General features: G+C 38.0%; 1 protein-coding gene across 5 annotated transcripts in view; it reads right to left on the minus strand.

The window, feature by feature from the left end:
- Positions 1–22,440, minus strand: part of aak1a (AP2 associated kinase 1a) — a 45,771-nt gene extending 23,331 nt beyond the window's left edge. For 3 of the 5 annotated variants that reach the window (XM_079467976.1, XM_079467975.1, XM_079467979.1), the window contains exons 1-13: positions 21,534–22,396; positions 15,690–15,808; positions 14,900–15,008; positions 14,569–14,711; positions 13,470–13,591; positions 13,294–13,375; positions 10,060–10,192; positions 9,668–9,771; positions 8,911–8,990; positions 8,407–8,567; positions 6,243–6,427; positions 2,200–2,393; positions 1,259–1,437 (exon numbers count right to left, since the gene is read on the minus strand). In XM_079467976.1, the coding sequence (XP_079324102.1) occupies positions 1,259–1,437; positions 2,200–2,393; positions 6,243–6,427; positions 8,407–8,567; positions 8,911–8,990; positions 9,668–9,771; positions 10,060–10,192; positions 13,294–13,375; positions 13,470–13,591; positions 14,569–14,711; positions 14,900–15,008; positions 15,690–15,808; positions 21,534–21,696 (1,774 nt within the window). In that variant the 5' untranslated portion in view covers positions 21,697–22,396. Of the gene's footprint in view, positions 1–1,258; positions 1,438–2,199; positions 2,394–6,242; positions 6,428–8,406; positions 8,568–8,910; positions 8,991–9,667; positions 9,772–10,059; positions 10,193–13,293; positions 13,376–13,469; positions 13,592–14,568; positions 14,712–14,899; positions 15,009–15,689; positions 15,809–18,620; positions 18,727–21,533 lie in introns of those variants that run through there. The other 2 variants (XM_079467978.1, XM_079467977.1) reach the window with 2 other exon arrangements.
- Between the last annotated feature and the right edge of the window lie 1,409 nt (positions 22,441–23,849).

The following is a 23,849-nucleotide window of genomic DNA, read 5'->3' on the forward strand; positions in this document are numbered from 1 at the left end:
GCATTTATGACATCAAGAATAGATTACTGTAATGCACTATTAAGAGGTTGGCCTGCAAGCTTATTCCAAACACTTCAAAATGCAGACCCCAAGATCTTACACGTACAAAAAAGTATGAGCATATTAGCCCGGTTCTGTCAACCTTGCACTGGTTACCTATAAAACATCGCATTAATATCTTGCTTATTGCCTATAATGCCCTACATGGTTTAGCTCCTCACTACTTTAGTGAACTTCTCTTGTATTACAGTCCTTCATGTGCACTACGCTCTCAGGCGTCCGGTCAGTTGGTAATACCTAGAATTTCAAAATCAAGTGCAGGTGTCAGATCCTTTTCCTATCTAGCACCTAAACTTTGGAACAGTCTTCCCCGCACTGGGGCAGACGCATTCTGTCAGTTTAAATCTAGACTAAAGATGCATCTTTTTAATCTTGCATACACTACACTATCATAATATATATATTAAGAAGGTTTAAGCTGCACTAGTTAGATCAACCGGAACCAGGGACACTTCCAATAACAACTGATGCATTTGTTGCATCAAAGAGTGCACTCTACTCTCAGCCAGTCTTGTCTCACTGTTCCAAGGTTACCGGAGCCGGCAGGACGCAGTCCATGCCCAGACCTGACAAAAGCTAAGATGAAAGAGCTGTGACTTGACATGTTTTCACTACAAAATTACAGCTGCTATTAGATTATTAGTGATAATCTTAAATAAAAAAAGTATGTTGCCTTGTTGTGCAAGCACTGTCAAGCTTGTGCAGAGCACTGGAATCCCCTGGTTAGGCCTGGTTTCCCTGTGAGTATTTTTTCCTGCAATAGAGTTTTGGGTTCCTCGCCAACGTTTGCCTGGCCGGGGGCTGCTAGAATTTTTAAGTTTTATTTAATTAACACTGCATATAGGAATTTATAGTCTGTTTAATATTTGACCTGTATTTCTCTCTCCTTATCTTTGGTGTGTGGTTCTAGGTGATGGCCCCTGTGCATGTCTGTCTTCGTGCCCGTTTGTATGTTTGTCTGTGTTGGTTCGTGTGGAGTGCTTTGTGTCTGAATCTGTGTATCTTTGTCGGTCTTCTGTGTTTTCACCTTTTTTGTTTTGACTTGCATAACCTTTTATGTTTTGCTTATAGTTAATATGTTTCTTGTACAGCTGCTTTGTAACAAAGAACAATAAAATAAGCGCTATACAAATAAAGTTGACTTGACTTGACTCATTTACTTGAAATACTTGTCTTCTTATGAAAGTGTTGACTTTACCATTTAGTTTGGCAAAGTCCTTGTTAATCAGCTCTTCAGCAGTAAGTTTAGAGAAATTGTCGTCGCCAAAAGGGTTCCAGGATGCTGGTACTCCCACCGAAGGTCCTGAGGTGCCTCCTGGCTGATAAACACTTTGCTGTGACGAGCATGGAGAACCAGAGGGGGTGGTGCTAGCTGACCTAAAGCAAAGACAAAAAAACTTCAATGCAGTTTATATGATATTACAGCATCAGAAGTTTGGTCTCAAAGGGGTCATACTCAACAGTTTTTTTGGCACATGACCATTTTTTATGTTCTCTCTGACCCTTAGAACTAAATTGACTGTTTTTCAAGCATACCTTCTATACCCCTGTTATTATTGACTAACCTCCACATTCTGGCTTTGTGGTCACACTGTAGTTCATTAGGGTAGGATAAGTTGCTAAATAAGATTGCATCAGATTGTTGACACTATGGGAACACTTCCTGTGTGCACTGGTGTCAGAAGGACATGTGAAATAATGCCTTTTTTTAGGCAGACAAAGGTAAAGTGACATAGAGAGGCATTAAGGCTATATTTAAGTACTGTATATGAATTATATATATAATTGTCTGAAGGAAGATGTGCAGGCATGTTTTAAGTATGGTGCAGGGCTCATTCCCTTCTCAGTGAACGGACTTGCATAACCTAGACATTCCCTTTAAAGCGGACTTAACTACGCATTAATCACGTCCCCAAACAAAACACACAGGGTGTGGTCCCCATCCCTTGAGAGCAAGGGCACGTTGGCATATATTTCTCAGTCTCATTTGCCATCTTTGAAAGGTTCAATCTTTCCCTTCCCCAACACTAAATAGACAAACAATATTCTTCAAACACACACCTGCAGACAAACACACTTTCATATCTTAATGTTCCTTTTCGCCTGTAAAATGATAAATTTGGTGTTTAATTGATTTACTTGGACTTGTTGAGACTGGCCTCCGCGGCAGCAGCTTGAAGGAGTAAAGTGGAGTTGCTAACAGGAACTCCAAATATGGTGCTGTGTGTGACATCACTCACAATTCGTCTGTGCCCTCCTTTAGGAGCCGTTTTACGAGAAGAGGGAGGAGTCAAAGAGCCGACCTTATGCTCCCCACGACTCCCAGCTACAGACTTTAAGAAAAGTAAGAGAACAATAAATACTACAGTTGTATATTTTTCAAGGATGATTGCAGGACTGGTTCTACAGAGTAGATGGGTTAAAGAAGAAAGTTGGTAAACTTCAGATGTAACTCCCAAAACAAACACAATTGAACTCCCATGTAGGTGTTTCTAAAACAACTTAACGAAACCTTAACATGACCAGTGAAAATCAGATTCCTGTCCAAATTTATTTGTAATAAACACTAGCTGCTGACAAAAGAATGAGCCCTTATTCCACGGATAAAGTGAATCATCTAACAAGCCCGTAGGCAGGGGGGGTTCGGGTGGTTCGAACGAACCCCCCCTCACTGCCAAAGGTCCAGAATTTAAGTCGTTTTTTTCATGTGATTATTGTCATCATTGTTTTAATCAATGCTTGTGACAAATTTCTGGGTTGCTGTTTCAAATTAATACGATTATTATTGCAGGACGCGTGTATGTGCGTGCACAGACAGAGAGAGTTCTCGCATACACTTTTCAAAGCAACGTGAAGAAGCATCGCCTCTGAATGATGCGAGGGGAGGGGTATATATGAATGTGGTCCGCCCACAGATTTGGACCGGCCCTCTGAACAATGCCTTATAGCGCGAGTGATCTAAGTCAATGCAAAGATGCGATGACCTACTTGCGGCGCGATTCACGCGAATGACGCGCATTGAGCGTTCGCGTGATTCGCGCGAGTTTAAAATCTGAACTTTGGTGAAAATTTGCGCAGCGTTAACCAGTCAGGAGATTGCGCTAGTAGGGCCGTGAGCGAGCGTCAGAATATTGGCTTTCAGACCCAAATTTCTCTAAATTACTCACATAGCCTAATAATTTGTTAAATTCATAACATACCAATGCGATAGAACTGACGCGCGAACCATCGGAAAATTTCAAAGAGACGACAAAATGGCCAAGCGGTTGGGAAAGAGAAAGTTTAATTAATATGCAAAAGAAAATGTTTTGAATTTGAGTAGCACTAAACTATATACTATTAATAAACTATTATACCATTAGGAGGCATAATAAATACATTTCAAATCATAATTAAATCTCCACAATAATTCAAGTAGTACCTCCGGCCCATGTAATTTTCTGTTACAAACCGACCCGGCCCCCCATTAAAGACAGGGAGAATTATGTGGCCCTTGCAGAAAAAAGTTTGGGGACCCCTGGTCTACAATATAATAGCCATATAAACTTAGCGTAATTATAATAATAAAACATAACAAAGAGGCATTGACAGAGAGTCAAGAAATTATGATGAGTGGAATTATTATTAATATTTCAGTAAAGTTCATTAAATCTGTTCTGTTGTTAGTGTGGTTTTTAAACTTATGAACTGTGTATGGACTGACAAAAGTGTTACTTGAGGAAGCAATTTGACAACAATGCAATAAATATTTTAGGTACATCAAAAAGCGTGCTGGTTAAGATACCAGCAGACAAACTAATCCAGCAGAAATTAGTGCATAAAGGTATTTGAACCTCATAATTAAATACAAAAGGAGGAGAAAAACTGCAAAAAAGGTCCACTTTAAAAAAAAAAGAACCTCCCCTTTCAACTGGCTGGCTACGGACCTGTCTAATGTTAAGCATTTTCTTCTCTACAGAAGTCAATTATAAGGAAAGCTCAAGGCAACGACAATCATCATATCATGCTGATGTTTGATATCAGTGATCATTTTTCTTTTTATAATTCATGTTGTTCAGGTACATAAAGCCTTGCTATTTCTTATAAATGACTTTTACGTGGGACAAAATGCTTAACAAGAGATTATTCCCTTTATCCATGGAAGCAGAGCTAGTTTTTTTGACAGCAGCTAGTGTTCATTAAAAGTACATTTTGACAGAAATGTTGTATCCCCAGTCAGTTTTTCGGTAACCAAGTCATTCTAGAAATACCCACATCCGAAAGTAAACCGGAAACTGATATCCCAACTTTGTTCGACCAGTTAGTAGAGTCCATTATTGATTTGCTTAAAGGAGTCATATGACACGGCTAAAACGTATATTATCGTTTGTTTTGGATGCAAGGTAATGTGTATACACCAAATAAAAGTTAAAAAACGCTGCATGTTCAACATACCGTGCAGGTTTGTATCTCCTCCTTACCCCGCCTCTCTGAAACGCACAGATTTTTTACAAAGCTCATCGCTGTGGTGTGCTATGATTGGGCAGTTTTCCAGTGCACAGTGATTGGTCGAATACTGCAAGCGTGTGACGGATATGTAACGCCTCTTACCATATTTGGAACATCAGGTTCTAAAGCAATTGTACTGACAGGTACGCCCACCTTACTTGTGTTTACACTTGGGCGGTCTTAGTCAAGTCATACCATGAACTGACATAGATTTGTGGGGGTGTGGTTACACGGGGCGTTTCAGGCAGTTCTGGGTGAGCTTTCGCTTTAACACAGCGACCTGGCATTAATTTTAGCAATTTTACATGTCTTATACAAGCATGGGCAACTTATAACACACCAAAGACACAGAAAAACACGTATTCGTGCCATATGACCCCTTTAAAATGTAAAATATCTAGCTATAATATTACAAGAAAGAAAGATCGCCTTTGACATTTGGGTGAAATGTCTGTTAAGGCCATTTCTATTCATTTCAATGTACCAGCGGCATCCCTTAAACTTAAAGGAATGGTTCATCCAAATGTAAATTATTTTACTATTTACTCACCCCATGTCATTCCAAAACTCTATGATTTACCTTCTATTGTAGAACACAACAGATATTTTGAAGAATGTTGGTAAGCATAAAACATTGGCCAATGAGACATTTGTCAAAACATCTTTTTTTAGGGTTCTAGAGAAGAATGCGTCAAAGAGGTTTTGAATGACATGAGGGTGAATAAATTCAGTCATAAATCATAAAAACGAATAGAACAATAGCCTGAAAAGAAAACTCTTTACAACAATGAAGCCCCTGTGTGCAAGTTCTACGACTGAAACATTCTTTACACAAGTGCATACAGACTATCTGTATATAAGTGTATATGTTGCTGCATCCCAAGACGTTTAAACAGAATATCATAATGTAAAAGGAGTCAACAAAGTTTTTTTTAAAAAGCAATTTTAAGTATAAACTTATTGTGCACTACAGTTAAAGGGAAAAATGCACTGTATGTTACACTTTATGTTCACTGTATGTGCATTGGCGCACTTGTGTAAAAATGTTTTCTGATTATACTTAAAGGAGAAAAGACAGGGAAACCGAAACACTCCAAAGATCATCCAAACACAGCAGATGTGTGGGGAATTACCATCTGATCTAGTTCCACTTCAGAATGAGCGGATGGAGGTGGGGGAGGTTCTGGGCTGGCTTTGGGCGGCGGAAGGGTGGAAGCATGTGATGTAGGGGGTGGGGGCGCCATAGCTTTGGTTTTACGATGGACGGGTCGGGTCCCAGAACCAGATATAATCATATCACAAACTACGGTGTTAGTCAGTAAACATTCTGCAGGCGGGGCAGGGGCGGTAGCCTTTGTTTTTGTCTGTGTGGTTGCTGATAAACATGTGTGGTGCATTGGTGGAGGTGGTGCCCTAGACTTAAGCTTAGACTGTGTGAAAACTGGGTTTGAGGAAACTGCGAGCGTTTGTGAAGATAAGCCCCAGTCCTGTGTGGCATGATGCTGCTAAAATATGGAAGTAGGAATTGATATCACATCGTATATAAAAAAAGCACACAAGTTTTAAATAAAACTTTGATTCAATTGTTTAAAACCCCAACACTCACATGTCCCATTTAACATCAAAAGCATTCTGACGTATCCCTTGGTAACTATAGGTAATTTGGGATTATTTATAGAATGTGTAGGCATTACCTGTTGTTGAGCAGTAAAGAAAGGTGTAGATTGCTGCTGCACAAAAAGTGTGTGTTGGGATGGGGTCTGAGGTTGGATGGCTTGTATTGGAGTGATTGTACCCTGTAGCTGTCCAACAGGAACCTGTTGAAGCTGAGGGTTCTGGGATTGGCCGGGAACAACAGGCTGTACAGCTATGTTAACACCTGCGAGCCAACAGAAAAGCAGGACAGTGAGGTTTTGACCAAGTTCACTTATATTTGTAAGAAGTGAGAACTTGTGTTTTCCAAAAGTTAAGTTTGCATCCCTGCTCTCTCGTGTCATTCAAAACCTGTATAGCGAATGCCTTTCACCTAATGTTATCAATCAGGTAGATTCAACCAATAAGGTCAAAGGTTTTTTATATGTTTTTTTATTATGCCATGATCAAGCGGTGCCAACTTTATGTAGCTAGTGTGATCTACTCTGTAATTTTGAGTAGTTATGACACAGTGTTTCGAGATTCATTCACAAGTTAACCAATCAGGTTTGTATGCTTATGTATTAAGCCGCCGATTCCTGTCTAAAACACAATATGTCAAATATGCGCATTACAGACAACAAGAAATGCGCTAGATTTGAAAAGAACTTGACATTTTTCTGGAAATTATTTTCTGAAAATTGTTCCTGTCCTGTTCAATCCCTTCTGACCACAATGTGTCCGGTATCATAAATCCAGATAATGTCTTCAGTCACCAGATCTAAATCCAATCAAATGAGAAATGTGCAGTCGCAAATCTGCGGCTCTCTGATATCAGCTCTATCATGTTACTATGGACAAACGTTTTCAGACGCAAACCATGAAAACTTGAAAGGCTTTTCTTAAGAGTAAAGGTGTCCAACTTGGTACTAGCAAGGTGTACCTAATAATGTTGCTGGTGAATTTGTTATCTAGAAATTATTTGTGGCCTGGATAAAACAGTCCTCTGATGAAGTTGTGTTTTGCACAAGAAAGTCAAATACAGTATTTGAACGACATGAGGATAAATAAATGATTTCACAATTTGTATGTGAACTTTCCCTTTAAGTCATTAAAGAGTGTCCATTCATTATACTTCACCACAGCCCCGGATTGGGTAATCGGGAGCACCGGGGTGGGCCGGTCAGTTTTTTTGGCCGCGAGGGCCGGTATTGTCATGGCACGGTTGAAATGTGGCTTTCCCTGGGCTGCCTTCACTCACAGCAGCCCTAATCTTTTTATTTATTATTTTATCGCAGCCCCACTCTTTTTTATTTCATATTTTTTCGCAGCCCAACTCAGAGCGCAGCCTGCAGGACGTGATTATCTTTTGACTCCCTGGCCCCGCCCCCGACAGCGCCACTGCAAGTTGCTCAAAATAAAAAACCGTCAGAAATAAAAATGGATGACAGAAAGCGCAAAGGCGGCGCTGAAAAGTCCAGAATAAAAAGCAAGAAAGCTCTGGAAACTGACCAAATGTTCTAAGAAGACCACATTTTTTCTCAAAGCAAATAAAGACGACGAGATAGCTCATTGTTAGAGCACCCGTCCCCCATTCGGACCGACGTCGGTTCGAAGCCCGCGTTAATTAATGTTTTAGGGTTGTCCATGTTTCCTTGAAGCTACACTTATGCAGAGGAAAAAGAGATGAAACAATCATTAGAAATCTTTGTGAAAGAAAAGTCAGATAACAGTCCAATAGTTTTATTATTTAACTAATGTTCTCATATTTGTAAAAAAATATTTGAAGTTGTAAAGCAGATGTTTATTTAAAATAAATTATAGTGTCATTAGACAGTGCAATACATTTTATTTTAATCTTTTGTAATTTATATATTTTTCCTTATTTCAATGTTTGGATATTTATGAACACTTATTCTTAAAGAAAATAGATTCTGATACTGTCCTGTTCTAATAAATCTTCACTGTGAAGCAAAACTTTATTTTCACTGAATGACAATGAATTCAAGGCTGTAGAGAACAGTGCGCTATTGCAGACTTAGGTTTTAATTATCATTATTTTAATATAGTCAGTCGTAAACTAAAGTGGGCCGGTCTAAGGCATGAAACTCCAGGGCTGAAAATGAGTCCCAATCCGGCGGTGCTTCACCAACACTAATGGGTGTAAATACAGCATGTGCAGTAAGCAGTCTGGTCATATTCTATAGTGTCGCTCAACACACTCACTGATTGGCTGGTTGCTGGCTGCTGCAGGTACATTGGCTCTTTTGCGAGGAGTGAGAGCCGGCTGAATGGGCAATATGCCTGTGATTGGTTGAGCCTGTCCAGGTTTGGGTCGCTGTCGTGGTGCTATGGAAGTCTCAGTAGTGGGGATTGGATCAGTGAGCCTGAATAACAGGAAGTCCCTTATGCATTCAATAATATCATACAAATGATAAACCAAAACATGAAATATGTTATCTACCAAACTATTAATTTATAGTTTTAAAAACGAATTTTCTCTTGAATGGATTCAATTTAATGTGTTCATCAGACAGTAATACACAAGACAGAACTTGCCGTGAAATGTAGACAAGCTATTCATTTTTACTTTACAGTAGCCCGTGGTCTCCCCCCATATACTCTACCGGTATTATATAGACAATAATGCACTCAGCTCAAAACATATCTGTTGAACACTTGTAAAATGTAAAAAACATGAACACAGGTTCTGCACACGGATAAGGTTACCTGGCTTTGTTTTGACTTTTCTTGACCACAGCTTCACTGGCTCTTATTGGCTCTGGAAGTTTTTCTGGAATGGGTGTATTCTGAAAATATAAAAGGGAACAAGGCAAAATGTATAAGGAAACTATTACCATACTTATACAGGATTTGTGTCTGTAAAATTTGTTTGTTGTAAAACATTGATGCAAAACAGTTCCTATCAAATTAATATTATCCTAGCAGGGTAACCACTGGTCAAGTTCTGGTTCATAATTCAAACTTATTCTTATGTCAAACTTATGTGAAATGTTTGAAAAGTCAGCTTGTGCTAAAAATAAAGTTTATGGCTTTCTAATGCATATAGTGACATTGATACTTCAAAATGGGCCAGAAAAAAATCTAATGTTAATACCCTTTGAGGATCAAAAGTCGTCCTGAAAAGCTTTTTCCAGTTAAAATCAACAACAAAGCCATCCCTGAATTTAACTCAAAATAGCGCTCTGCGGGTGTCGATGTTAATAGATTTTTGAACATGACTCAATGCTTCCATTATGCTATCAATACCGCTCAGAATGGGACCACTGGATCTAAGCCAATTGGCAGCTAGAAGCAATATCCTACTTCCTCTGCCGCTATGTGCCAGCACTTACGATATCCACTGAAAAGGATGGGCATGAATTAAACATGGATGTGCCAGACAAAGACTCTGGGTGAGAGGATGTGTACATGGTTGTTTGTAAGGTGAGATTGAAAAGTGGGAAGAAACCCTCTTCATTCTTACGTTGACATTCTGTACTGAGCATTCTTTCCGTGCAAATTTAAAGGCAAAATATGACACTTGGTAGATATCTGGCCTGAAGTCAGGGTCCGGCTCCAGCATGTAACCTGAGAGAGGAAAATGAAACCAAATGGACGTTGACAAGGAAGGACATTTTTGGCAACTATTAACTATGGGCACTTTATAAAAATTATAACAGCTGAAGAAACACCCATTCAAACAAACAAAAGTTTTAATATCATTATGAATATGCTATTTTGCCACTTTAATACTTTTCAAAATGAAGGAAAAAAGAAAGCCCTCAATAACATATAGAAGGGTTTTAACAGGCAATAAATAAATGTGAGACATAAATGTTAATATTAGCTGACAGATCAATCGTCATCTGAACTTACGGATGAGACAGTGCATGTCGTGCGAGTAGCGGGAATTGTCTGGGATGGTGAAACTGCCGTCACAGATGGCCACCTGACTCTCTCCAAATGGCAATGTAAAATAACACAACTTATACAATAAGCAGCCCAATGCCTGAAACACAAACAAACAGAAATCACACTCTTGGTCTGTACAAAAACAAAGTTATTTAGCATTAACCCTTCCACTAGAGGTCACTACAGTGAATAGCTATCAAAAAGCCATTTTCTGTGTTTTCATTGGATTTAATGGCATAACTGTACTTCAACCACTAAACTAGGGCATCATCCTATTCAATGCCACCTCTTCCTCTTCTTGTTTTTCTATGCCCTAAGAGCAACAAAAAGGAAACTAAACCTGACTGTGGTCATCATACTTCATGCATGTACAGGGTTTAAATGATTAATGATGTTTTCTTTTTAATAACAGTGGACAAAGACATTCTGACGGGTTAAGCTAGTGAAGAATTAGGGACACCCAGGGTCGTAATTTCCACTGGGGACATGTCCCCTCCACTTTTAAAAATCCTGTTCGTGTCCCACTCCTTTCAAATGAGTTTGTTATGATTTTTAACCACACGCCATCATCGCCACGGAGAAGTAGGGCCGAGCAGTCTGCCTGTGTTGATGCGGGCATCACGTGCACACTAAAAATAGCTCACTGAACGGTTGTTTTCAATCACGTGGACGGCAGCAAGTGATTTTCTCCATAGGAATTCACTATGACAACCTCAAAGTACTAATGTTTAAGGACCTTAACCACGACCAGGTAAGCCCAAAATTCTGTAAAACCTTACTTTTAATAAAAGTAAGTACAATAGTTTATTGCTGCCTTGAGCCACGTTATGTGGTCTCTTTAAAATAAACAACCTAAACGTGAGACTAATGTTATCCCCGGAAAAAGTGCTTGTTCTTTTAACAGTAGCTAGTGTTTATTAAAATAAAGGTTTAATGGAAATTTGGTTTTGCGTAGTCATTGTTTTGGTAGGCTATGTTAAGCTGTTTTCTTATACTGGACGATCTGACTCGTTCCTTTAACAGCATATAGTGTTTATGACAAGGCTTGACAGAAATGTGGGCTTCCCTGGTCATTGTTTGGGTACGTTAAACCTCGTGGCTCGTCTCCTGCCGACTGCAGATTCAGGTTTAACAGCCATTTTTTCCTACGATTCTAAGTAAATGCTTGCAGTTTACCCCTTCATCAAAATCAACTTTTGCTGCACAATAAAAACACTAGGGATGCTCCGATCCGATATTCGTATCGGGTATCGGCGTCGATACGTAATAAAATTCTAGATCGGGTATCGGTGCAATTTGTCACCGATACCCGATCTGACATAAAATTTGTGCTAGACGATGTAAAAGTTCATGGAGACACCGGCGCTTAAACTCTCTCGTGGGCGGCTGCGCATTGCGCAACGTGCGACATCATACGCTAGCAACGTGTGACATCATACGCTAGCAACGTGCGCCATCATACGCTAGCAACGTGCTCTGTACGTAGTGCACGTGAACAAGTGAACATATAGCAGCGAACAGCATGGAGCGAGCCAAAATATCTGTCATTTGGAGTTATTTTACAACAGCTACGCCAATAAGTTCCACCGCTTTCATTGTTATGGATGGGCAACCGCTGTCCGTCGTTGCGAATAATGGCTTCAGACTCCTTATAAACCACCTGGAGCCGCAGTACGACACGCCGAAGCGTAAATATTTAACTCTACCTTGAACTGTACCGAAAAGTCAAAAAGCAAACACATATCCGAAAAAATTAAAGATGTCAATGCGGTGAGTTTTACAACAGATATCTGGAGCTGCGACGTGTCGCTTTTAAGTTTAACCGCACACTGGTTGGATGAGAAATTTGTGCCACAAAATGCCACGTTAAATGCAACAAACATGTGCAGTTTTACTCAGCTAGGGAAGCTAGCGGTTTATTCATCTGTTTCTGTGTTGGATGTTACATTTTATTTTCACTAAACTTTAGTTTAGTTAAGTGGACTTTGCTTTAGTGACTAAAGCATTAAAAAGATCTGATTCATGTTACTTTGAATATCTAAAGCAGTAAAGCTATTACTTTTTTGCTCAATTTCAGCAGCTTTTTTTTGCGAATTGATTTTTTAATTATTTTTGCACTTTCTTAAAAATTATTAAGAGATTTTGTTTCCATTTATTTATACCCGTTTATCAAGCTAGTGAAGCTGTTGTTTTATTCAGCTGCTTAATTTGCACTTTAATTTTGAATGTCTTTTGTCCAAAGATAGTGAACACTTTTGTTTTATTTTTCATTTGTTTTGCACCGGTGCTGGTTTAATAAACTATTTACTAAATTTGTGAATCATTAGTTTGTTATTTTGTTTTACGGGGTCAGGAAATTTATGTTAAGTCGAGCCTGATGTCTTGCACAGCAATGCACATAGTTTATTAAGTAATTGTGCACTTTAAAATTTTTACCTTAGTATCGGATCGGTACTCGGTATCGGCCGATACTGAATCTCAGGTATCGGAATCGGTATCGGAAGCAAAAAAGGTGGATCGGAGCATCCCTAAAAAACACTGTTAAAATCTGTCAGAAAGCGCACCAGTATAAACTTGTGGTTCATTTAACTTGTGCCTTGGAGTATTATTAATTGGCAGCTGCCATGCCACCCCCTAACAGAGTCCTTAAGCGACCATTACGCAATACATATATCTCCACATCAGAACATCGTAGAGACATTGGGGTTGGTTCCTTTCACTCGTGGCTTGCTGTATCATACTAGAAACATGCTAATTGTGATAGTTTCATGTTAGCATCATGCTAATCGTGCTAGCATTATGCCAACAACATGTTACCCATGTTAGCATCATGCTAACAACATGGTAATCGTGTTAACATCATGCTAGCAACATGGTCATCGTGTAAACATCATACTAGCAACATGCTCATTCATCCTAACAACATACTTAGCCTGGTTTTCACCGACCGGGGTCACAAAATATTTGTTTACACCGTATTGGAGGAGCTTTACCTAAAACCTTTCAAACTATTTTACATTCTTCAGGCCAGGCTTTGTCAAGCCAACATAAAGTTTGTTCCATTTCTAGTTGCATTTTATTAACATTATCAGAGCCATAAAATATTCATAAAATGACAATAAAATCGATTATCGCAATTATGTTTGTTATCATGACATGCCTGGGACATTCAAATTATTTTACCCACCCTTCACATACCCATATATCTGCTTTAGTTGTGATAACCTTCTCCCCATACAGATTCACCATTTCTGGGGCCCGGTATGAAAGGGTAGTGTACCTGAAAATCACAAAAGAAATTATGGAACATTTCAGTTAATTTATTACTCATTACTCAAAAGAATTTTGTATGATAAATACAACAGGACACCCACTTTTTAATTTCCTCTTCTACAGCTGCTACACCTTCTGTAAGAGGATTCTGGGCTTTGTCAGTGGCACTACCAAAATCACACAACACATAATGACCTCTGTCATGAAGCAAGATGTTCTCCACCTAAAAGAGACACTAAAAGGTATGAGTGAGAAGACCCAATTATGTTTGTCGCATGACTCGATTGTAACAGTATTCTGGTGTAACATCTGCTATTCAGGATCGGAGCATTAGAATTTCTAACGTTCTACCATAACGCAGTTTCCCACTAGATTTCTGGAGCTTGTTAGCATATTCATGATGTCATCAAGCTGTGTTTACATCGGGACTAGTGTTGGTGCTGGAAATCCGTTTTTTCTACTCTCTGATCTTTCACATTAGACTGCAGGGCTCATCCGCAGGGGGACTTGAGGGAAAAGTATCGTCTAATTATTAAAAAAGAAAGGGGCAAAGTTATTTTAAATTGAAATACTCTATATGCCAACATGGCGCTAAACGCTACGTTATGAGATCACTGGATAAAGGAAATCTTCTCAGAGCTTTTGCAGCACTCAGAATGTTCTAAATGTTATAATCACGGTATGTGGGAAAATATGCTATTTGTATTGAGGGATGAATATTTTTTTCATATCAATAAACTTTTGACAAAATTTTAACTTTAACATTAGATCTGTACATCTTATATGTTCTTTTAACAAAATGATGCTCAAAATGTTTGCTCATTTTTATTCCTAACAAATTATCCATAAACAATAAAATAGCACTATGACAAACCTGCTTATATTTTACATAGTTTTATTAATAAAAATGAATAAGGTGGAAATTACATAATAAGCGTTACAACACAAAAGAAAATAATTATTTTAATAAATACACAATAAAAAAAAAACAAAGACAAATTCCCATATATTAAACGAACGAAATACTAACAACCTTCTCTTGCCCTTTAAAAAGAAACTGCACAACATGCGCTTTATGGAGCAGACGCGACTTAATTCATCTGTAGCGTCCGACTGAACTAAATGTACTTTATTTCTAAAATAATAATTTTATAATAATAAATGAAGTGATTGTAAAATACATGTGTGTGTAGATCATACTTTAAGGTCCCGGTGGATAATGGGAGTTTTGCACTGATGCAGTCGTGCGACCGCTTCACATGTGTCACAGAAGATCTGCAGCACCTCTGGCTCAGTGAATCCAGTCTGCAAGCGCTGGTTCATCAGATTTACAACCTGGCCACCTAGATTCATATCAGACATATTTAAAATAATGAATACGCTAAGCCTATCGTGCAAAGACTATGTGTGTGACAAAGGGGACAAGATTCAATTTAACAATGTTGTCAGATTTCTTAACACTTGTATTATGTCTTACTAGCAGATCCAGGCATGCACATGTACTAGAAGCCATAACAAAATTCAGACTGACCTCTGCAGAAGTCCATCAGTATGAGAACTTCCCAAACGTCCCCTGATCCTACTGCCGTAATACTGGAATCCAGGAAGCCCACAATGTTTTTGTTACCCACCAGGTCCCTCTGTTTGAACAAATAAACATACTAAAAATAATGTTGCGAAAACCCACACTGGCGGTTTGATCAACCTCCTATTTGAAAAGTAGATGTCTGGCTTTGTCAAGACACCATTCCATTCTCATTTAAAAGCTTAACATTGGACGGACATTATAGAAGAGCACTTTTGTCTGAACAAACATATACTGAGTGTGTATTGACCATTGGAATTAATGTCAGATTTGAATCAATGCAACATTTAGTCACAATTACTGAATAGTGACCAAGAAAGAGCCTTTTATTTTTTACCACAGACTACAAGCTCAGACAAGGAACACTTGGAGGCAGCAAAGCCTTAATACTAGTTTTAAATCATGAAATAGCTTAAGTCCTTGAATGCCTTTTAAAATAAACTCATTCATTCACAAAAAATAAAAGGCTCCTTTTAGTCATCTATTTGGGAGTCAACTGCGTGCAGCTGAGCATTTAAAGTAACAAGACACTTTGTGAAGCTGAAACAGGGCTGACATTTTCACTAGTAGACTGGATTTCAAAGATCAACACATTAATCCCTGTGATCAGCCACAACTATCTTGTGAATAAATTAAGATGGTCACAAGCTAGTCCAGCTAATACAAATTGGTCCGTCCATGTTTATTGTAGACTGTGGTTTTCAGAAAAGAAAGATACAAAAAAGAAAATGCTCACCATAATCTGAATTTCCCTATGACAGACTTGAAGGTCCTGTTCATTGTTGACATACATCCTCTTCATTGCACAGCGGAGCCCTTGGTGAGTCCTCACCAGAAACACGATGGCAAAACCACCTGTGAAGAGGAAATCCAGATACTGGAGATCTTTAAGCACGAGACTGAAAGCGATCATTTAGGATTGCAGAAACGTATCATAGGAACACAGGTTATATATATATATATCTATATATATATAGATATATATATATATAACCTGTGGGTAGGATAAAGACTATTTATTTTTGAAGCAAGTAAATTACATAAATGTAAATCTACAGTTTATATACTTGCTTCAAAAATAAATAGTCTTTATCCTACCAGAAAAGAATAGCAAAGCATTCTGGGAACCTTTTTTTCTGAAAAGATAAAGACTTGTTAATGTTCAATCATTTATCTTTGAACAAACTGTTGCCAATAAATTAGATAACTTCAACTTCAAAGACCATTACAGATTCTAGACAAAAACCAAATGCATAGGGAGGTGCTGTGTTTTGGACACACAGTCAAGTCTGTTCTGTGTTTGTGCGTTAGAGATGTGATGAGTCAGATTCAAAATTCATTTAAATAAACACATGAATATCGGAGGAAACAAGCAAACTGTTAAATAACAAGCAATGCCTGTGTTCAGATGAGGTGTGGCGCAGTCTTAATAACCCTGCTCCTCCCGGAGAATGCTATTATGTAAGAGGGTCTATTAATATCTGTGTCCACCATCCTGGTGACAATGCTGATTACTAAGAATCCCTTAAGATGTTGGACAGACACTGATGATACTCAAAACTGCAGCATCTTATATTCTAGGTAAATGTCAATTATACAAAATGCTGTCAGCTACATTTCAAACTTTTAAATATGATGTATCCCTTAGTTTAGGGAACAGTTTCGGGATTAAAATCAGGGATTCAAAAAATGAGTATAAGAATAATAGTCCATTATACTGTACCACAGAGGTTTGGCATTGAGGCATCTTTGTGCTTGAGTTTGTGTTGTAAAATCTATGCAGATATGACCTCAATCGGAAAACTATATTTTCTTCATCACATGGTGTGAGAGTATCTGTGCCATCTCTATTGTGAACCCTGTGTCCCAGCATGCACTTCTCAGGTTTCTTCTCTGTGTGTATTAAATATCGTTTCTCTATTGTACAATACGACAGCACGGTCCAATAGTGATACAAAGATACAATTACAGCTGTTTCTAATGCTCAAGGGCACAATGGTGAAGTTATTGAATATTTATGTGCTGATCTGAGACTATTCTTGCAGTGTCTGAGACAACAGTATCTCAAAGAGTCGGCATACAGTCTGGTCCCACAATGTACACTCTAGAATAGCCTGTTAAAAAAAACTGAAAGGTTTGTAGAGACTTCAGACAGTTGAGCTTGTAGGAACAAGCATAAAAAACATAAAAACACACAAACAAGCATAAAAAATGCACACACCCACTGTCTCAGGAAAGTGCTAAATATGGAGAGCCTTCTGAAATAGGTATAATTTCCCTTTTCTCATTTCCCGTTGTCCTGTTTGTGTCTGCATGTGATAATGTTTGCACCAGGAAAAACTGGATGAATGTAACTATGAATCATCCATCCACCAATGGTTCACACTCACCCACTAAATCTACAGCACTAAACTACAAACATCCCATTTTCCATTTGGTTTATTCTAGGCAATTCCCACTCAAAAGTGAGCATCACTATTCCACCAGTTCAGGAGCAGTGATTATTCTCAAAAACAGAAAATGTAATGGGTTAACAATTTCATGATGGCCGAACATAATTCACAACTCAGTGCAAATCCATAATCCGTAAATTACTTTGTTATTCGCCTTTCTGAGAACCATGACTAAAATTCTGTTTAAATTCATTTTGAGAGAATATTTGGGGAATGACAGAAATCTATCTTCATTTGTGTTCTGAAGATGAACAACTTTCATACGGTTGTGAAACAACTAGAGGATTAGTAATTCTTGACAGAATTTTCATTCTAACCCTGAACAAACCCTTTAAAGGACTCGTCGGATGTGTTAATGTTTTCAAACAAAGCAATAAGTGGTGTAAAGTGGTGTAACTGGTTAGTGTCAACTGGTGTAACCAGTATTTTTCATAAAAATATAGTTATATACAGGAAAGTTTGTGTTTAATGAAAGAAAAACATCTAGTTTAGTATATTTTCGTATGATATATTAAAATACTTTCAATGCACACAAATAAAGTTCATAAAGTTAAAACTGGCTCATCTTTAAAGTCCCTTTGAACTGGACACTGTGGTCGTTTTTACTTGCGCATTTTCAGATTTTGATTGAAGATTACGAGGGTATATGAACTTTAAAAAGAGAATGACTCACGCTGACAAGCTATTTATTACAAACACTGCAATATTCCAATAAAAAATAGGATATGTATTTTTTTTTATTGGGACTTTATATTGGGAATTATAGTTAAATTAAAACAGTTTAATCTCTGTTGTAAAGATTCAAATGAGAAAAACGATGTCAAGTTCAAAATAAGACTTAACTGTGAACACCGCCAATACTAATACAGACATAAATGCTCGAGCACACATTGGGCATGACAGCTGAGAATTAACAGATGGCAACTATTAAGCACATTAATGAATAAAACAGTTGCTGGCCATCTATTATTCATAAACGTACACAAGCACAGCGATCTCTTTGCTCTCGGAGGGCAGTGTGATACCTACCCACATAGCCCCTCTTTATCAGAATGACAAGAAAAAAAACCTAACCAGGTGCGGTATTGACAAAAATAAATAATGTTACAATGTAGATGCAGATTATACTGTACAAAGCAGAAAATGAGAAAGAGCAGTATCCTTTAGAAAAGATACTCTGCCCCAATATGAAAATTCTGTCATGAATTACTTACCCTTAACTTGTACGATAACCCTATAGGTTAAGATGGTTTTGAAGAGGTCCGGGAGCTTTCTGACTCTGCCCGTAGACAGCAACGTTCACCCAAAAATGAAAATTCTGTCACCTCTTGTCGTTTTAAACCTGTCTGAATTTCTTCTGCATAACACAAAAGAAAATATTCAACGTTGAAGAACGTTGGTAACTAACCATACAATGGCGGTACCCATTCACTTACATTATGGACACATAACTAATGTAAGTCAATGGGTACCGCAACTGTTCGGTCACTGACATTCTTTAAAATATCTTCTTTTGTGTTCTGTAGAAGAAAGCCATACAGGCTGGAAATGACAAGAGGGTGAGTACATGATTAGAGAATATTCATTTTTAAGTGGACTGTCCCTTTAACTTCTCCCTTCCAACTGTCAGTCAGCTGCAAGTTCTTTCTAAAGAAAAGGACTTCTTTAATTCAGCACTGGAAACACAAGACATGCCTTCTATTTTGTATCATTCGCTATTATGTTTCCGTTGAAAATTTGTCAGAATATGAAAGCAAAGACGATCGCGACTTCTAGTACACAGGGATTTTAAGTTCAACTTGATGTGATCTGGAGCCAATAAATGTGACTGAAGCCAGTACATAAATAAATCAAATTAAATGTATTTAACGTAACCCAATAAAACGTTTAGACTGGGTAGATATTAACTGTTATGATTTTAAAAGGCTCAGTAAAGAATGCCACATGGAAAACCCCTAACTCCTTCCGCCTGAATATTTTAATTATTAACGCTTGCTCAAACATTATTTTGCTCCACAATAAAGGATATGGATGTCACAAAATGATGTTTACTCATTCATTGACAGAGTCAGTCATGATTTCCATCTCAGTATTCTTTGTTAGTGTGGAAAGCATGATGCTGGTGGAACACTGTCTTTTACAAGCAGTTGTACATGTTGTTTATTTACACTTTGGAGTTTGCTAAGCCTGGTGGTGCTGCTGTTTGGTAGCTTTTAATTATCGTAGTTTAAAATTGTATAAGGTAGAATAGCCTCTATTCTGTTCTGTTTATTTGATTCTTGTAAATTGATAATTAAATGCTAGTAACTATATGATAAAGGACATACATTAATAAAACAACTGCAACCAAAACTTATTCTATTGGAAATAAAGTATTATAAAGGTATTTCTATGTTGTGCTTTATTTTTTTACACTGCAATCAAATAATAAAAAAGGATGGCCAAAAATAATAAACAACAAAAAGAACAATAATAAATAACATGTTGGCAAAAATAACCCAACGAATTAGTTATTTCCTAACCCAACAGTTGGGATGTTGTTAGAATAGCTGGATTTAACTGTTTATTGGCTGCTGAACTCTTCTTAAAGTCCCTGTGAACAGGAAGTTGCGAGTATTTTTACTTTCCATATTGTGGTGCATTTCCGAGTGGAATTTCTAATGAGAAAACTAATGGGTGTGGTCTTTGGGTTTCTCTGCGATTTGATTGGATGTATAAAAACAGCATTTTGAAATGGAACTGGCAGCAGACTGACAGTTGAAGGGGAGGAGTTAACGAATGCTCCACCACAGCCATCTAACACATCATTTTACAATTCCTTACAAATTCCTTTTTACGTTTATGAGGGCACACGAATTTTAAAAAGAGAATGATCCACATTGATAAATCATTTACAATAAACGCTGCAATATTTAATGAAAAAAAGCATTGTTGTTTTTAATTTCACTGGTACTTTAAACTTTCCTTTACATAAGACATAGCAATTTGGGTACTTACACCAATTTACAATACTTTTATGGTCTTGATTATTGTGAAAGTAATACTCACCCTAAAAAAAGACACTTACAGTATAGTCAATAGTAAAATAGTACGACATTCAAACAATTACTAACTTAATGAACCTAAAATTTATCTGAATTTCAAACTGGCAGAACTATAAGCTTCATTATTCTTTTGGTATGGAACAACTGAAATACAACAATCACATTAGTTTTTAGACTTTCCGTACAACATTTCTTCTTATGGCAGAATGCATCCGATCTCTCGTGAGACACAACTGTTCCAAATCTGCTTAGGCAATAACAGAGATAACCTAAAGCTGGAGCCTCAAGCATTTAGAAATCCCCAGAGACTGAGGTCATGAAAACATTTGCCAGTCTGTTGTCTCACGGACTTCATTAAATCGTCTGCTGGGTTGACATGGCTCATTTAAGAATAGGCAATCTTTTATTAACATAAGATGTATTGTAGCCTAAAATTTCACAAATTTGACAAACCACATTTATGCCTTTACTGACAACCAGGTTAAAGCACTCTGTGGAGACTTCCAGTAAATTTGTGGGAAAACTGAATGACTCATATTCTGCTTATCAAAGCAACTCTTAAGAGAAGTAAAGCTGGTGACTATTGTTATGTATCTTGAAGCCTGAGCATACATTGTGAGTCTTGTATATGCACTGAGGTTGACGCGTATATTGGAGCATAGGTTTGGAGCACACTGGTTATTTATTCTGAAGGCTAAATTAGAGCAAGCAAACTTGAATGGCATTCATGAGGACTTTAAGCTCCAACAAAGGCACAGAGAGTGGCATACTTTAAAAGATGAATGATCAAAGTCTACTTTTTAAGTCTTGGGCATTACTGATAAGCAAGTGTTCATTTTGGAAAGGAATACTCATTCAAGCTTTATCTGCTGAGGCAGCACGCGTCACTCTGTGCTGTCAGCAAACGTGACGCATGAATGAAAATTGTTTACGTCAGAGGATCTGAGTTGTTCGAAGGCCCTTTCATTTTTATTAAATTAGGCCTAATAATTCATTAATGACTTCGATTTATATTTAGAATTGTATTGACGATGTACTAATTCCACCAGGCGCATCCATAAAGTCACCAAAGTCATATCTTACCCTCAGCCACAGTCTCCTCCACGGTCACTTGATACCGTCCTATAGTAAAAACCCGTCCGATGAAAGTGCCGCCGTTGCCGGACCCCGCGGCGCCTCCCGCACTGGACCCGGAGCCGGGCCCTGAGCTCACCATCTCCCGTCGGGCGTCAAAGAACTTCTTCATTTTCCAGCCACCAACACTTTTATTTCAAGTATTGAATCATAAACAGCCAGTTCCTTGTGTATGCGACAGATCCACCGATGACGTTTAACGGAGGTAGATGCGAACCTTTATCACAATATCATTCATTCAAGTTGCATTTAATCCGGCAATATCCGAGTTGAATACAAACAAATAGAGGGAATCGCCCAGCAGGATGAGTCATCAGGTCTTTATAGCCTACTTGTGTACCTTGGTCTATCATCACCTTTTTCTCATCTTATGTAAGTATCTGTTAAATGTCTCGAGCAAGCCACACACTCCGCTTAGCCTCACAGCCGATGTGCTTTTATAGACAAAATAATATCCCCCGGGTCCACGTCCTGTCGCCACGCTGTACTTTAAGGTGAACACCGGTTGTTCTTCGACAGCTTTATCCGCAATGATTGTCGGCAGTAAAGCTTTCAAGAGTTGCCCCCTCTCCGTTTGCTCATTCAACCATCTCAGCTGATCCCATAAAAACACACGTTGGCCCGAAAATCAGGAAGTGCACCACGTACGGAGGGAAGCAGAGATCTTCAGAGATCTTGTTATGGTAGTGTTAATGGGTTTCTGCTCATATAGACAAATAATGATACACGGGTTGTAAACAGGAATAAACAGCGCGTTAGTGGACCGACTCGACCGTCCACGGTCAGTGACGAGGTGGTAGTTGTAGCTGCTTAGCAGAAAGAGGTGACGTCAGCTGGAAGACAGACATGCGCTTCCAATGATGGTCCACAGAGGGCTCTAGACAGCCTTTACAATTTTTACATTTATGCATTTGGTAGACGCTTTCAAGTCAAGTCAAGTCAAATAGTTACAAAGCAGCTGTACAAGAAAACATTGACTATAAGCAAAACATATAAGGTTATGCAAGTCAAAACGTAGGTCAAATATCAGACAGGAATATAAATTCCTATATGCAGTGTTAATTGAATAAAACTATAACATTCTAGCAGCCCCCCCCAAAGGGCCAGGCAAACAGTGCAAAACAGTATGCAAACAGTGCCGAGAACCCACATCTCAATTGGAGGAGAAAAAAAGTGACTTACATTGCATTATACCATAGAACTGTTTCTGAGTACACAGCAAAATGATCAGTGTTAATTCAACTCTAATAGAGTTAAAATCAACTCCAAACGAATATTTATAGAGTTCAAACAACACTCTTGAAAGTGTTGCTTGTTTAACACTATGACATTCGTTCTAATAACACCATGTGGAGTTGAAAAACATATATGTTCAATCCCTGGAATTGAACCCACGACGTAACGCCATGCTCTAATCACTGAGCTACAGGAAAGCGTTAAAGTGAACACAAAATACAATTGTTTCACCCAAAAATGACATTTCTGTCATCATTTACTCACCTTCGAGTTGGTACACATGCGTATAACTTTCTTTGTTCTGATGAACACAGAGAAAGATTTTTGGAATAATGCTTATAATCTAAACACCCATTGACTACCATAGTAGGAAAAAAAACAATGGTAATCAATAGTGCCTCAGAACTACATTCTTCAAAATGTCTTCTTTTGTGTTCAACAGAACAAAACAAATGATGAAGTTATTTTTCCTACTATGGGAATCAATGGGTGTTGAGATCTGTTTGGTTATAAGCACAAAGAAATGTATACACATTGGAACAACTCGAGGGTGAGTAAATGATGACAGAATTTTCATTTTTAGACAAAGTATCACTTTAAGAGAAACTAATGAAGAATCAGAAATGCGTTTGTATTAACCAGATGCTTTGATGACTCCATTATTGTTTATAATATATGTAAATATAATGGCTATATTGTGCTGCGCTTTTTCAGTAAATTGCATTCACTATGGATCTACATAATGCGTGTGGCATTACTGCCGTCTATTGGAATATAACTTTATCTACAATGCTACCAAAACCACATAGAGGTTGATGTTGCAGACACAAAGACTACAGGATTCACTCAACAGATTTTGTCTTTAAATATTTAAAGGTCCAGGGTGTCATTCAGGAGGATCTATTGACAGAAATGCAATATAATATACATAACTATGGCTTCAGAGGTGTATAAAAACCTTACATAATGAAGCGTTATATTTTTAGTAGCTTAGAATAAGCTATTTATATCTACATACACTGCGGGTCC

Source organism: Barbatula barbatula, assembly GCF_947034865.1.
Source record: "Barbatula barbatula genome assembly, chromosome: 11".
Lineage (NCBI taxonomy): Eukaryota > Metazoa > Chordata > Actinopteri > Cypriniformes > Nemacheilidae > Barbatula > Barbatula barbatula.